The sequence below is a fragment of the Talpa occidentalis genome, unplaced genomic scaffold (assembly GCF_014898055.3).
Source record: "Talpa occidentalis isolate TD23 unplaced genomic scaffold, MPIMG_talOcc4v2.1 talOcc4.6, whole genome shotgun sequence".
In the NCBI taxonomy this organism is placed as follows: domain Eukaryota; kingdom Metazoa; phylum Chordata; class Mammalia; order Eulipotyphla; family Talpidae; genus Talpa; species Talpa occidentalis.
Window position 1 is genome coordinate 99,884,073 of NW_023604972.1, and position 17,213 is coordinate 99,901,285.

Genomic DNA, 17,213 nt, shown 5'->3' on the forward strand with positions numbered 1-17,213 from the left:
CTACCATAAGGAGGGGTCTACTTTATATAAATAACCCTCTAAGTAATGTGATCTGTAACCATTCCTGAAGCAAAAAAATAGCTTCATTTTTCTCCTGCCACCACAAAGAGAAATTGATATCACATTTAGATATATAGCCATACATGTAATGTAAATGATTTAATTTTACATATGACAAAACTGAGGTCAACAGAGATAATTCAGTTCTATTTAATTAGTATGTGCCAAATGCCTGATAAAAACAAATAGCTAACTACAGGCAGAAACAGGACAAGATGTTTCTCATTCTTAGACTTACATTCTTTCCATCCAATTATGTTACTTTAAGACAACAGTCTTTTGCCAAATGGGAGAAAGTAGAGTAACCACTTACAGGGAGATATGGGTGTGTGTTGGGGAGGGGGGGGGATAATACCCACAATGGGATAGAAAAAAACATACTCTGAATCATTAGATAGGCTCAACAAAAATACTGGTAATAGTCTATAGCTAAAAAGGAGTTTAATAGTAATGGAAGGTAAGTATATGAACAGGCTGTATTTGTTGTTTTTTTTTTTCTTTTCTAAGAAAGAAAACAAAAGAAGAGAAAAGGTGACATAGCTTTTTGACCATCCTTAGTCTCCAAATCAGTTTTCATCACATATTACCAGCTCAACTATAACCCAGGTTTACAGACACATCAAGACAAATGGAAGTTAAAAAGTGAGATTATGTAACAATTCAATACACTAAATTCAAGCTCTAGGATTGTAAGTGTGTTTAAGTCTGATTTTTTTAAACCACCTAAAGCTCTTTGAAGACACATGATGATCCACATTCAAAAATCACTTAGTTTTATTTTGTTGAATAGAGTCATATACCCATGATAGACCATTTTCAATTATGAGATGGCTCAGAAAGTGTGTATGAATTCATAGAACGTTGAGACCCTCTGCTTTGCAGTACTAAGAATTTAATCTTTCATTTGAAAGAATAAAATCTGTCCAGTGAAGTTCCAATTATAGATTTCATAATGAATTCTACTTATTGCTTCCTGGACCTATCAATTCCATTAATAGATGATAATGGATGAGTATCTCTTCTGAATCATAACTCAAGAAATGTCAGTATTTTACCAATTATATTTATATCAGAAACAATAAGACAATGAGTCCATTCTACTTGAATGCATTGGTTACTTAGGCATAGCAATTGGAATTCTGGGGAAAAAACCAAAGATAATCAAAATGCATACAGATACCAAGATAAAATTATATGCTTTTCATTTCACACAAATCAATTGAGGTAGGAGGCAGAATAGAACTCTGATTTTTATATAGCATAATGGAAAGAAGGCAAAGTAGGAATATACAAATTGTCTAATAAAATTCCACAGTCACAAGAAGCCAACAGTATAGGTGCTCTTACTTAATTTGACATAAACATACTTTAAAAAACTGACCACTGAACCATTTATACTGACTAAAAGAAATTCATATTATCCAATATTAAAATAACATTATTGGCTTAATTTAGGCTATTGAAGTATTATTTGGAATCACTTCACAATATACATATCAACTTATGTTACACACCCTAAAACCAACAGTGTTATGTGTCAATATATCTCAATTAGAAAACAGTATTGTTTACGAAAGTACAAACCCTTTTGTACTTAACACAATTTCTGATACAAAGACAAAATGTTTAAATAAATCAGTTAGTAACTATAACCATCACTCTCTTCACCTTTGCTTTGAAAGGCAATAAAGGCAAAAAATTAAACCAAAAATTATTTAAATTATAAGCAGGTTGTTAAGTTCACAGCACACTTAGGGAGAATTCGAGTTCAATAACAGTGCATGCTATCCCATGCAATAATGAATTCTATCCCTTCCATTCCATATTACTACACTGTATAATCTTTGAAACTCAAAATAAGTTTAATTGTAACTTTTAAAATGGATCTGTTTAGTAAGAATAGTTACAAATCCCAGATAAGGTTCTTTTCAAATGCAAAATGTAAGAACTTCACATATAAATGCAAGTTATACTTTGCTATAATATTATTATGAGATACTTATTTTAGTGATGCTGATATAGGTCAAGATATATTTAAAATTCTTTTAGAAATACACATGAACTATCACTTGGCTACATTCACAATTCACTCCAACCCCAAATGTTTTATCCAATCTGATCACTTCTTACTCAGTCCTGTTTAAAATATCAGCTCTTTTCAAAATATTTAATCTATACCAAATGGCAAGAATATGCTATACTGAGATCACATGAATGAATTCTTACACGAAGCAAGCCCTGAAAATAATTCCAAAAGAAGACTCCAAAACTTCTTTCAGTAGTGACAGCAGCACCAAAACACAGTCACAGTCTGTTGAGTACATCAATGAGTATTTATAAATTACACTTTAAAGTACTAGCTTATCTCATAGTAATTTGCTTTATGACTGTGATACTTCATTTTGGATTTTAGATGTAAAATGCATTAAAAATAACTTTACTCTTCTTAGAATTTTCCATTCAAATTACCTGAATTAATGACTTGTAAAGTGAAAATTTAATATAACTAATTCTCCACAATATAAATTTAAAACAAGCCCTGTTTAGCATGGGTTTAAATAATACCTGTAGATTTGTTTACAGTGGGAAAGGCACTGATTTTTGAAAGTGACAAAAAAGAATTGTAATTTGGGAGAAATCACCTAAATACAAAATTTTAAGTAATCTCACAGATAGGCAACACAAATAAATTGCTTGCTCTGATGAACTTTTAAAACATATTTTAATCTCATTCCAAAAAAGAAAATTCCTAGATACAAATACAATTCATTCAATCACATTTTAACATACATTCAGCAACTTAAAATATTATAAGGAACCGATATTTTCATCTTTTATAATCTCAATATATTATATATTTAATATATAATATATATATACAATACATACAGATAATCAGCAGGATTACAAAGAAATTTTTTAAAAGTTTGATCAATATTGATAAATATTTTTAGACTATTAAAAAGAACTCTTTACGATCATAGAATAAAATAAAATAAGGGAGGTCCAAACCTAACAGCAAGATTGCAAATGTTCATATGACCAATCATCTTGAAAGATCCCTCAAATTGGATAGAATACATTTTAAAACAATACTCTTGCCACTCTCAAGCAGCAGTACTTATAGATATTAAGCACACACGTCTCCATTATATTTAAAATTACTGTGCAGCTTTCTTTACTGTAATATACAGTAGCTATTTCTCTCTTTCTGTTGGATTTTGTTGTTTGAAGAGTGACTAATCTAGTACCAACAGAAGTGACTTTAGTTCCTTTCCCTCCCCCCTAAAGCATGGCTCAGTTTGAAAATTGTTCTATAGGCAGCCACTATGAATAACAACAGTACCTCAACACCATTAAGAGCAATCAGTCAATAAACTGGAGTCATATGAGAAGTTTCAAAGACTGCTGGAGGTTTTTGTAAACCAAGGTAATCAGAAGTATTACCACTGTAGATAGCCCTCTCACATCAGTTAATACAAGGAATTAATATTCCAATGCCACAGTATAGCACTTAACAACCTATTCTGTAATTTTAAATATTATATCATTAATTCACCCTGAGAATACAGAGGAAGCATTTAAAATAAGATATTCTGATATGTTTTTTATTTTCCTTTGTATTTGCTTTCTTCTGGTTTTTGTCAGTCCTTCAAGGGCACACATATTTGAATTCAAAATATGACTTGAATATCCTGTTTTGTTAACTGAGATTCACGCCACAGTCAGATACTGGTGATAGAAAAGCCCAAAAAGGCTTGTGGAAAAAAGACAAGCAGCAATCCACCAGGTCAAAAAAGACAGAAGTCCTCGAAAAAGCAGAGGAGTGAAAATGTTTTTTAAGCTGCTCAGTGCCACTGTTATTTGAGTAACAGTTACCTTCATCTTCCCATCAGGAGATGGTAATTCAGAGTAAACAGAATGGGAGGGCGGACTATTATCCACCGGCAAAGTAGAGATAGATTCTGGATAAATTCCCCAAGAATGATTACCTAGAAAATGCAAGACACAAATGAAACTTGAAGAGTAATTCCAAAGCTTCTTATTAAGAAAAGTGTACATGTATTTAAATATATATGAGACATATTCTTTAACTTATATTTGAGATCAAAAACAAGTCTAGTGGCACAACAAATTTTATACTGAAAAGAAAGTGAAATAATTATATTTCTATATTGCTGTGCTGGTAAAAAATTCACTTAACCTGACCAGACTACAATCTGGCCTCATCTTTAAAAGTACATATATAAAAGCTGAAAGTTTAATTTATTTTTTAATTAACTGCACTAAAATGTGCTAAAATAATAAAAACAATTTTTCCTTGTATAATACATGAATCAACTACCTCTACTAGAGTGACAGATTCAATGAATTCTTAGAAATCTTTTCTATCTCCAGAATATCAGAATAAATTTCTTTCTGAGAAATTATCTATGATTTCCATGTTAGAGACTATTAATAGCTTCAAAAAAAATTTTTACCATATGCAGGATATGATTCATATAATTTACAATTGAGCTACTCCTTTATGTTCCATAGATTCCCGAAGGGCATTTATACCTATCATCAGCTTTATGGTATCTACTAAGCCCACCCAAATAATGCTTTCAGCTCCTTTGGGCTTCCTTGAACTTTCACACTGGCAGACTGCCTAACCTATGCAAAGGGAAATGATCAGTACAATAATGGATCGTTCTTAAACAAGACCACACAAGAATACAATACCTTAGTAAAAAAAGACTTACTGGAGAACTTTTTTCTTCCAGAGAAATCTTTACTCTTTCAACAATAAGTTATCTAAGGCAGAACTCACCAAAGGATTCTACAATTCACATATGTTTACAAGTACTCTCTAATAATTTAAATGTTTGACACTAACACAATTTTAATCTTGTAACACAAAATAAGAACAACAGTGCTCACTCGTTAACTCAATAAATCTAGGATTTAACTTTTAGAAAATAGTTATTATAAGTAAAGCATATGCTATAAAATCATATGACTTGCGTTTCAAAATCAAGATGATAAATCAACTTCTACAGTTAAGTTTCCCATATTTCTTATTAAGAACTTTTAAAGAGAGAAATCATTTTAAGAAACATATTTCTTTGTAGGTAACAAAAAGCATTATAAATTGTACGTAGAAAGTAAACCAATATGCTACCCAGTTGCAAGGGTATGCTTACCTAGAGTTTTTAAGAGCAGAGTGGTATGAAGTAGCATCACCAGAGGTGCCACATACTGCAGGGCAATGACACAAAGATAATAAAAGACTCGAGCCACCTGCAACCAACAACATTCTTAAGTGCCTAATACAGCTGACATGTTATGAATGAATTAAACTTACATATAACTGGAAAACTGAACTGTTTAAAAGAGATAAGAACATTAAATCTCTACTCTACATGAATATATTCAACTTAGGTAAAATTGTAGAGTATGAAAACACATGAGAAGTTGATAAACATTCCCAACTATGAAACAGACTCAAAAACAGGAGATCCAACAAAATTTCTATAAAAAGACAAATCATATTACAGATCTCTTCCACTATAATAGATGGCATTTTCCTTCTCTGGTATATCCACTACGTTAAATATTTACATTTCATGTCAAGTACTTAGAATACTGTTAAAAGGAATACACTTAGTCACTAAAACTGTTTTTTCCTATTTGTTAAGTCATAATAGCTAGACATTACATTGTAATAACTTTCAAATCAATTAAGGGGTCCCATATGGCAAAATTAGGCATACTACAGCAATGCACAACCCAATTGTATGATACTTCAAACACACTTAAGCCTAGAAGAAGAATTGAGTGCATTTCTTCACACAAGAATGAGCTCAATGTCTCTGTGTTACCTTTTGATTTAAGGTTATCCCATTTATTTAAAATACTATGGGATAAAATTACTATTAAAGGAAACTAAACTTTTTAAGAAACAAAACAGTATTTGCTAGTTTCCATTTTGACCCTCGTATAAAACTTACCATTTTCTGTAGCTCAACCGTACTTATTCGCCCTGCTTCTTTCTTCATTTGATCCACACATTTCTGGGCTAAGTTCAAGTAAGCTTGTAGATGATTACGCATCATGGCCAACCGCAAAGCACATAGCAGGATTATTAACCAGAGTCGCAGAGTATCAAATGTAGCTTCTGTCATTCTACAGATCAAAAAGTTGACACGGTATTCTCAAAGATCAATATACTAACATTCTAGTTATATGTGTTAATGTTGACCATTTAAGATGTAAAAAAAAATCTATACTTAGTTACAATTGGCTATATAAAATTAAAGATATAAAATTAAAGTTTGCTACTCTTCCATAGGTACTTGAATAAAAGAGTCAAATAGTTAAGTCCATCGTGAAAGAATTATAGTTAACAGCTATGCAGAAGAAAAAAAGTAGAATATTGGGATCCTTTTCTTTATCTACCCCTTTACTGGAAAAAAGTTATAAAATGAAAAGCCTCAATAAATGCTGAAAAAGCATTCAGCATCCAACATTTACTTATGATAAAAACTCTCTAAGAAATTGGAATAGAACCAATCTAAATCTTGTAAAATGTGTGTACGACAAACCCACAGCCAGTATCACACTCAATGGTGAAAAGGTAAACACATTTCCACTAAGATCAGGAGCAAGTCAGGGATGTCCATTATCCCTACTGTTATTCAACATATTTTTGTAAGTCCTAGCTGAAGAAATTAGGCAAGAAAAAGACATAAAAGGAGTCCCAACTGGAAAAGAAATGAAACTCTTACTATTCATAGATGACATGCTAATATACTTGGAGAAATCAAAGGAGTCTACAAAAAGCTTCTAGAATAAATGAATACAGTAAAGTGGCAGGATACAAAATTAATGCACAAAAATCAGTGGCACTTTTCTAATATTAAAACAATGTTATCAGAAGAAATGGATATAAGGAATACAGTTCCATTTATAACCAAGCCAACAAAAATGAAATAGCTGGGAATAAGCTTAACAAAGGAGGTGGAAGGACCAGTATAATGAAAACCATACAATTCTGTTAAATGAAATAAAAGACATAAAGAAATGGAAAGATAGCCCATGCTCATGGATTGGAAGAATTACCATCATTAAAATGACCATATTATCCAAAACAATGTACAGATTTAATGCAATACCTATAAACAAAAAAAGCTAATGACTTTTTAAAGGAAAAAGAACAATTATCAAATTAATGGGGAACCATAAAAAGTACCGAATAGCTAAAACAATCTTGAGAGAAAAGAAGAAAATTGGAGACATTACAATTTCTGACTTCAAACATTATCGCATAGCAACAGTAATCAAAACAGTATGATATAGAAACTCAGACAAATGGAACAGAATTGAAAGCCCAGAAATAAATCCCTATATAGACAGTTAATCAGTGACAATGCTGTTATGGCTATACAATGGAGAATGGACAGAATTTTCAATCAATGGTGCTGGAAATATGGATAGCCATATACAAGAAAATAAAGTGAAACCCATATTTAACTCTATACACAAAAAATTCAAAATGAATTAAGGATCGGGACATAAAAATCGAAACCATAAAATACTAGAAAGAAAATACAGGGGACACATTACAGGATATTTACCACAAAGATGTACTTGGAGACTCAACCCCAACAGTAAAGGGAAACAAGAGCAAAAATAAACAAGTGGGACTATATCAAAATTAAAAGCTTTTGTAGCTCAAAAGAAACCATCACACACACACAAAAAAGGCAACCTACAAAATGGCAAGAAATATATGCATACCATATATACCATATATCTAACAAGGGGTTAATCTTTAAAATGTACAAAGTACTTACATAATCCAACAAGAGAGAAAGAAATGACCCAATTAAGAAATGGGCAAAGGACCTCAAGACACTTCTCTAAAGACATTCAGATGGCCCACAGACATACGAATCTGTCAAATTATCATTAAAGGTTCATTTGTGTCGTGAAAAAAACATCAACTTCAAGGAACACATCCCTCATTCAAAAATAAAAATAATTTTTTAAGGTCATGGTCATCACTCCTTATATTCTGAGACAAATTTGGACCAGGACCTATAAGTATATAATATGAAATGTGCAACGTGGAATAAATGACTACTCAAGGTTTTCTATTTTAATTTTGATGAGGCAAAGCAGTGAAAGGAACATTTATTAAGTACTTACTTCCACTTGGTTGCATTACATGTGTTCTTTCATTTAATTCCAATGATAACTTTGTGAGGTAGATACTATTATCTTCATTTTCCAGATGGGGAAACAGAAGTTCAGTGAAGTTAAATAATCTCCCTCAAGTGACAGTTTTAGTGAGAAACAGAACTGGGGCTTGAACCAGATCTGTCTGAACCGTTCCATTCCTCTAGCATAGTTCCCCCCAGGATAATGAGTTAACCTATCAAGCATAGTTATTATCACCTTTTAATAAATTGTTTTCTTACTATCTTCTATTAAAATACAGTTGTCTAATTTGGGAAATATGAACTAACATTAGAAAATAATGTTAAGGTATTGTTTTTAATTTTGTTAAGTGTAAAAATTTTTTATATGTATGAAATTGGTATTTCTGAAGGGTGCAAACTTAAGTACTGAGAAGTAAAAATCTCAAGTCTCTAATTTATTTGAAAAACTACTTCATCAAAAAGCAAGCCAAAATAAGGATGAAGCAAACATGGAAAATGTTAATAACTCTTATAGAAGCTGCCCTATAATATTAATTTGTTTATACTACTCCTTCCCTCTGACCCCCAGTTTTTTCACAACTGAGAAAAACTAAGAGAATTGCAACAAGTATCTGAAATATAGGTACGTCAACAACAGAAAAATGTCAGATAACAATTGGCTATTAAGCGAGAAAGCAGAAAAACTTACAAGTTTACAAGATCATTTAGTGCAGGGTAATAATTATTAACATTTATTAAAGAAGATCACAAAAAGCAATGAGTTATAAAGTTTTCTAATACATCTTTGAGGGTCTCTGTTAATGTTTTTAAAATAGGGTTCAATATTGTCATTAAAAAACGTAAGTACACATATAACATTTTCCAAAAGAGTCTTGACTATAAAATTAGACCTCCAAGACCCATACTTACAAAGGGACACTTTCTTTACCCAATGGTGGGTTCATAATGTAGTCTTTGGTGATTGGTTTTACCCAGAGCAGAACCATAAATAAAGGTGCCAAGAAGTTGATATGAAGTAATGTTCTGAAAGTAGATAAGAAATAAACATAAAAATCCAGAAAAAAAAATTAATAAACTATAGAAATTCACTTACAAAAATGAAGGAGGGAACTTATTTCAGCCTTCTATATTAAGGTACTACTGACACTATAATTTTATATTTATCATTTCACACTGATTTGAATCCTTGCAAAACTACCTCATTATCTTAATTTTTCAGATGAGAACATTTAAATCCAGGTAAGTTAAATGGCTTGCTCATGGCAATATTAACAGGTTAGAGGAGATCTAGCTCTAAAATCTAAATTGTTCACTTTATTCCAGTGTTCCTTAATAATCTTATACAGCTTCACTGATTTAAAACACAGGTACTTAAATGATTCTCGAACTTTATAGTCAATGAGTCCAACTAATTTTCAGTGTAGAAGAGTCATTCTGATACATTGCAGGGCAGCTGAAACAAAATACTTATTATTTACAAGGAACAAGTAATTGGCAAAGTCCATAATACTAGAAGGCAACAACTTTTAACTTCAATATGTAATAATCATTAATAATCATGTATAATATTTTAATTACAATGTTAAAAATCACAATAATACACGCATTTTTATTCCTGAAGTATTAGGAATATATGTGAAATTAATTTCTTATCACATACAAATCAAGGGTATTTACATTATTCATGACAAGATAATACAGCTAATACAACAAAAGGTTTCAAGCCTGAACTATAAGTTCATTGTTAATTGCTTTCCCAAGTTTGTGTCTTAAAGAAACAGAGGACCAGTAAAGATTTTCCTTATTTTAGAAAAAAGACAAGTTTTTCTGACTATATTACTGCCATGTACTGCATTCATTATAAACCATGATGAAGGACTAAACTTAGGTAGCTTAAAACACACTTATACACACACTCTGAAATACCTCTACAGGGAAATGATAGTGATTGTATGAGGTAACAGGGCTAGCTCAGGAAATCATGAACAGCTGACAGAGAAAGGTGGACTCTGATTCTAACCACTGGCATTAAAACAAGTTCTAGTGCCTGGTCATGGGGGTGAGGAGAATGCTGCTCTTTGTGCCAGTCATGCAATTCTCACAACAGAACTAGGCAGCCCACACCCTTACAACAAGCTGAGTGCCACAACCAAAAGAAAATGGGGTGGAGGGGGGGAAGGTTGTACAATTAACTGAAAATAACATATTCCAAATTTCCAAAGGGAAAAATCTTTTAAAAAAGAAGCCCTGTTTTACTGAAAAGGAAACAAACACGTGCCCTTCCCCCACTCAAACCACCACCAAATGCTTTAAATGTTTTTATAAAGTGACTCTTTCATCCCACAGCCTGGGTAAACCATCAGTGTGGGGGAAGAAAGCAGCAGTATTAGGTATGCAGTGTTGCTAGGGAACACTCTAGTATCAAGGAGCAGCCCACAGCGGTTTCAGTAGCTGGTGAAGGGCTCCCCTCCACCCACCCTTTCAGCTTATTTAAATCATAACACTGGGGTTAGTGGACTGAAGTGTGTGTGTAGAGGAGGGGGGGAGCCAGGTTTTGTTTTAAAAGAAGCCATTAGAGAGCTGGATGGTGGGTGAAAGGCAGGATGTAGCCAAGAGCATGCTGAGTAAAAGGAAGGGAAAAAAGAGGGATGAAGGAGTGTATAATGGGAGTGAGAATAAGTAAACACACTTATAAAGTATACATAGAAAAATGAGGATAAAGGAAAAAACAAAGACTGTTGCAATTAAAATAAAGGCACATGATATAGGTAAGAATTTGATAAGACTAGTATTATCATCAAATACAGGGTTTTTAAAGAGCAAAGATATTGTTAATAAGATCACTCAAAAACATGACTATAAATACATCTATCAACATGTAACATTCTCCACTTGGACTTCAACTGTAAAAAAGATGAGACAAGAATTTGTATCTGGATATGAGTTGAAGGAGGTAGGAACCTGTCATTTTGCCTATCTGTGATAATCACAGACAGGCTTTAAAGTACATGTAGAGATTCAGATATGATTTCTCCAATTAAGAACCAAAATAGAACTTGGTAGTTAAAAGTAATTTGATTAACAGCATATAATAATAGCAACCCCCAAATAATGTATTATTTTAACAAGTCTTACAACAAAAATTATTTAAGAAAAACATTTCTATGTATACAAATTTTACTTTCAAAAACTTTTTAACTAAAATATTTTCAGTAAAATTACAAAATTGGTTTAATAAAATAATTTATTAAAATTTAGATACTTTAAATTCTCTGATTTGAGTGGAATTTCCAGATTCAGCTGCAGAGATTACAATTACACACACATTGACTTCTGTGTTAAAAAGAACACAGATACTGATGTTTCCATTTTCACAGGTAAACAGAGATTAGGTAATTTGATGGTATATTTTTAACACAGAACTTAGAATTTAGAAGTAAATAAAAGAAACTTGTTTATTGTAGAAAGAGGAATGTGATATCACATGATCATTTATTTTCAAGACAATAATTTATTTCATCACAATAATATACCTTCATAAGATGGAAAACATATATTTATCTGCATGTGCTTATGTACATTTTCCGCTTACTGTGTAATTTTTTCTGTTGCCAAATTCAGGGCATCCAGATGCATTTGAGCCAGCCGTAATCCAGGAAATGTCAAAAAAGCCCCAATGAGTGAACAGAAAATAGCCAGGAAAAATTTGAAAGTAAGTTTTGAAACAGGACCCCTTTAAAAAAAAAAAAAAAAAAAAGATAAATTTTCATTCTTCACTTCCTAGGAATCACCTATATTCTAATCAACTACTGCACAAACCATAATGACAACAACAACAAAAATAATATAAAGTAAACATCTATGAAAAGATTGCTTTTAATTCAATTATCTATAATGAATCTTGGAAAATTATAAACTGAGTCAGGCATCGCTTTAGTCACATTTGTAACAACCCAATCTGCAAAATCTGATATATGACTCAGATGTAAATTAAGCTTAACTTCTGGTGGCAGATTAAATAAGAACAAATTCAAATATGAATTCTCTATATGATGCTAATTTTATACAAATGTGAAATCTACAAGGAAAGGCATTTCTGAAAGTGGAAGTCTTACCTAAAGAATTCTTTTCACTGATTAAAACAAAGACCAATTTCTAATAAATGCTGTTCTACTAAGCTAAAATTACTAAAATTAAATTTAATGCTTAATTAAAATAAAAAACTTACTGAGACTCTAAACCTTGCTTTTCAAGAAACTGCATCGCACTGTCTGAAAAATTTGTAAACCCTGTAGGAAAAAAAAAAATTTACTCATCACAGTGGTAATCAACAGACTCTTTATTTGGAAAGAAAATGCTAGCAAATGGACATCTTATATTTTAAAGGGACTTGTTTAGCCCTTTCATGTGACAATTAATTAGTATACCATAATGTAATAAAATTTGATTAGCAGAAAGTGTTTGAAAATATTTCTTTTTTTTTTTTAAAGATTTATTTATTTATGCATACAAGAGCTGGGGTACAGGCCAGAGGTGTGGGGGGTGAGAATATTTACCAGAGACAGAGCGGGGAACAGAACAGGCAGATCAACCGAAGTACACTGCTAAGGGGAGCAGCGGGCGAGTCAGGAGAGGTCTGCTGCGCCATGTGGGTTACTCCCTGGCAGGCCAGGGGATTGAACTTGTGCTGCAGAGGCTGCGGACAGCTTCACAGGTTGCGTCTTAACCCCATGCGCCACCAGGGAGGCCCCAGAAAACATTTCTTGATATTTATACTTTCTCTGAGTGTGCACAAAATTTGCAATAAAACTTATCTTTATGTATGTGATAAACTTTAGCCTTAACGTATTTTAACTTTAAGAAAAAATCAGAGGAGGTGGTGTTAGGGGGAAAAGGATGTCCTAAAGCTAATTCCATACAGGCTTTGTAGACTTCACCCCTCCCCCCACTCCAGACCAAAGCCAAAAGACACTGGGAACTCCAAATCCCATCACCACCAAAGGGAAGGTGGTGGGACCTGAAGGTGGGGTTAAGCAGCCAGGTGTGGTATAAAGCCAGACACGTGGGCTTTGGAGGGGAATCCCCCATTTTTGGCTCTCTGCCAGCTTGCAACATCCAGCCAACTCTGAGAGTGCCTTTGGGTTTCCAGGTCGGCGGATCGGGTAGGACGCATTAAAGACGTTATTTCCCTATTTTCTCCCTGAGTTGTACATTTCCTTATTTCCTTTTCCCTTGAAAATAAACCTTTTATTAACCTTTTGTGTAGTGGAGTAGTAATAAGTCCCTTTTAAGAGCGCGGGTGAGGACCCACAGCCAGGCAACCCGTTTTATTTTATATTATGGTTGCCCTATAACAGTTGTATTTTAAGTAACAAAAAACACCTAAAACAAACAAACAAAAAAAGATGTTGCTTGGGAATAAAGGTCAAAAAAAGAAAAATGGAAGCACTATGTTATCTGATTTTAAACTATATCATAAAGAAATAGTAATTAAAAAAAATGTGATTTTGGAATTAAAACAAACACATAGACCAACTGAATAGAATTAAAAGCCAGAAATAAATCCACACATCAATACACAATTTATGACAAAGAAGAAATGACCATACAAGAGAGAGAGACTTTTTAACAAATGGTGCTGGGAAAACTGATGGACACATGTAAAAAGATGAAGTTGGACCACTCTTTAACTCCATGCACAAAAATACATACTACGTGGGTTAAAGATTTAGACTGGCAACAACCAAAAATTAAAAAGCATTTACAGAGTGAAAGAATTAGACTAAAAAGGCATCCTATTGAACAGGGAAGATATTCAGACATTACACAATTAAGGAGTGGTTAATATCTAAGATATACAAAGAATTTATCCAACTTAACACACACACACAAAATAAGCAACTCTTGTAAAATGGGCAGCAGATAAGACAATTTGTCAAATATATATATAAAAGGCCAAGAGAGATATATAGAAAGATGCTCATGATCACTTTTAATAGGGAGATGCAAGTCAAAACCATGAGACAGCATCTCAACCTATGAGAACGGCATATATTAAAAAATCCAACAAGTGCCTGAGAAGATGTGGAGAAAGAGGAACCCTAATAATTGTTTGGTAGAATAAAAGCTGTTACAGCCATTCTGGAAAGCTGTGTGAACCCATTTGAGACACTTAAAATGGAAATACCAAATGATCTAGCAATCCCAGTTTTCATATTCTAAGGATCATAAAACCATCATCTCAAAAAATGAGATGTTTGTCAATATTACTTACAATAGCTAGGATCTGGAAGCAACCTAAGTGCCCAATGACAGAGGATTGTATAAAGACGATGGGATATATCCACTTAATGGAATACTATTCAGCTATGAGGAAAGAAGCAATGTTGTAATTTACAGCAAAACAGAAGCAGCTCTGAGATGGGAGTTATATAGAGTAAATAAAGACAAATACTGGAAAATTTCATATATGAGTGAAATAATCAAAAAGGATGAACTTATAAAGCAAAATAAATATTAATTAGTGAACACTAAAGTGAGGTTTCTGAGGTTAAGCGGATGAGAGAAGGGAGAAAGGTTCAAAAGGGTAAATAGAAGAAGACCTTGCCAAACAAAAAAGGAGGTAAACAGCATAAACTTTTGTGAGAATGTGCATACAAAGCATACAGGTCTGTAAATAAGAATATTAATTATAATATATTAATGTCAAATTATTAAATATTACATAATATACATCTGAAGCAAAAATTTCAAAACTTATCAGGTAAAACTTAAAAATATTGAAGTAAAAAATATTGTCATCAGATAAGGCAAAACTGATTTTTAAAGTTGTGTGAATTACCTGTTTCGAGTCCAAATTCCAGATAGTTTTCTGTTACAATCAAGACTGCCATTGCTTTGACGAAGAAAAAAAATCCAAAGGTGACACAGACTGATCTTTCACCACCATCTTCTACTTTAAAATAGTGTGTAGTTAATGAAAATAGAACTTTGCTGCAGGAGAAAAGTTCAGGAAAAACCACAAATAACTTGTGGAAGTTAAACACAACCATCTTTATTGAACCTGAACTCCAATAAAATTTTACTACATTTATTTTGATTCTACAATATGTCTATCTACAAAGTAGCCTTTGGAATGAAATAAAAAGCTAATGAAAATCAGAACAGTCTTCCAGGAAATAGGATATAAAATCAAAGCAAGTCTAGAGAGATTTATAACATATTAAAATGAATGGAAAGTAAACCTACACAATAAAGTTGTAATTAGGAAAAGAATGTTTTTCAGTTTACTCTAACTCAAATTTGACAATAATTTTATGAACTACATTTTCAGTAGCATGAAAAGCCAGGGTAGAGGTTATTTTAGGGAACTACATTTTATTGGGCATGATTATGAATTAGTTTATATGTAGAATTAAACACATAAACATAGAAATCGTCTGTGTATCATTCGACAATTTAAAATGAGAATTAGTCACTGGTAATCTGTGGTATGAAAACTAAGGATCTGGGATCACCTCTTCATAATATGATTAAACAAAAATGTCTACAGCAAGTAAGTTCCAGTTGAGTATTCAAAGAAAGTCAAAGTTTGTATTAAAATAAAATGGCAAGGGGTCACCAATTGATTAAGTCAATGGATGATCCAAAACTGAGAAACAACCTGCATCTCCATGATACCAACTTGTTCTCGATGAAAGCAAGCAACAAACATACACAATCTGAAAAAAAAAAAAACACTTTTACATAAACTATATGTTATGCATGGAAAATAACTGCTGTCAATTTGTACTTAACATGTACCAGGAATTATCATTTAAATCGTCATTCTCATATTAGCCAACTATTATCATTACTTTACAGACAAATAAAAAAGGGGGGCACAGGGAGATTAAGTAATTTGCCCTAAGTCACACAGCTAGATTAGAGGCAGGTAGGATTTAAACCTATACTGCCTGGCTAAGTCTGTGCACTTAACTTATTTCACTGCTTCTACAAAACTATATACAGCACCTACATTATGTAGTAGTTAAGTAGAAACACACAATATTTTTTTTTTTGGATTCCTTTTATATCTTATTAGAAACAATATAGTAGACTGTCAGGCCAAATAAAAAAATCAATATACAAAAACCTGCATTTCTATATGCAAGTAATGAATTAGAAATTTTTAAAAAATCAAGAAAATAATTTATAGTCATATTAAACAGTAGTAAACACCTGTGGGAAAAAAATCTAACAAAGCAAGTGAAAAACCTATTCAAAGAAAACTGTGACACTGCTAAAAGAAATGGAAGACACAAAGAAAGGAAGAGATACTCCATGCTAATGGATTAGAAGATTTAACATTGGTAAAATGTCCATGTTATACAAAGTAATATGCAGATTCAGTGCAATCCCTACCAAAGTTAAAAAAAAAAAAATTCTTCAAAGAAATAGAGCAAACAATACTGAAATTTATGTGGAGTCACAAAAGATGCCAAGTAGCCAAAGCAATCTTGACAAAGAAGAAGAGGAATGGAGGTATCATGATCCAGGACTTCAAACTAATCTACAAGGCTATAGTAATCAAAACAGTTGGTATTGGCATAAAACGGACACAGATCAATGGAACAGAATATAGAGACCAGAAATAAAACCACACTTAAGGGCCTCCCTGGTAGCGCAGTGGTTGAGCGCTGGGTTGCGAAGCTGCCCGCGGCCTCTGCGGCACCGGTTCGATCCCCAGCTGCTCCCCGGCCACCAGAGGAGGGTCCCACATGGCGTAGCAGACCTCCCCTGCCGCCCGCTGCTCCCCTCAGCAGTGTACTTTGGTCCTTCTGCCTGCTCTGCTCCCCGCTCTGGCTCTGGTGAATTCTCTCACCCTCCCGCGCTTCTGACTGTACCCAGTGCATGTATAAACAAAAACAAACAAACAAATAAATAAATAAAACATGCCTCTATAAA

General features: G+C 32.8%; 1 protein-coding gene across 2 annotated transcripts in view; it reads right to left on the minus strand.

Moving 5' to 3' along the window:
* Positions 1 to 2,765: 2,765 nt before the first annotated feature.
* Positions 2,766 to 17,213, minus strand: part of TMEM161B (transmembrane protein 161B) — a 60,914-nt gene continuing 46,466 nt past the window's right edge. Inside the window, exons 6-12 of one of the 2 annotated variants that reach the window (XM_037530707.2) lie at positions 15,109 to 15,260; positions 12,496 to 12,556; positions 11,860 to 12,000; positions 9,177 to 9,290; positions 6,054 to 6,228; positions 5,247 to 5,343; positions 2,766 to 4,052 (exon numbers count right to left, since the gene is read on the minus strand). In XM_037530707.2, coding sequence (XP_037386604.1) covers positions 3,775 to 4,052; positions 5,247 to 5,343; positions 6,054 to 6,228; positions 9,177 to 9,290; positions 11,860 to 12,000; positions 12,496 to 12,556; positions 15,109 to 15,260 — 1,018 coding nt within the window. In that variant the 3' untranslated portion in view covers positions 2,766 to 3,774. The remainder of the gene's footprint in view (positions 4,053 to 5,246; positions 5,344 to 6,053; positions 6,229 to 9,176; positions 9,291 to 11,859; positions 12,001 to 12,495; positions 12,557 to 15,108; positions 15,261 to 17,213) is intronic. The other variant, XM_037530708.2, reaches the window with a different exon arrangement.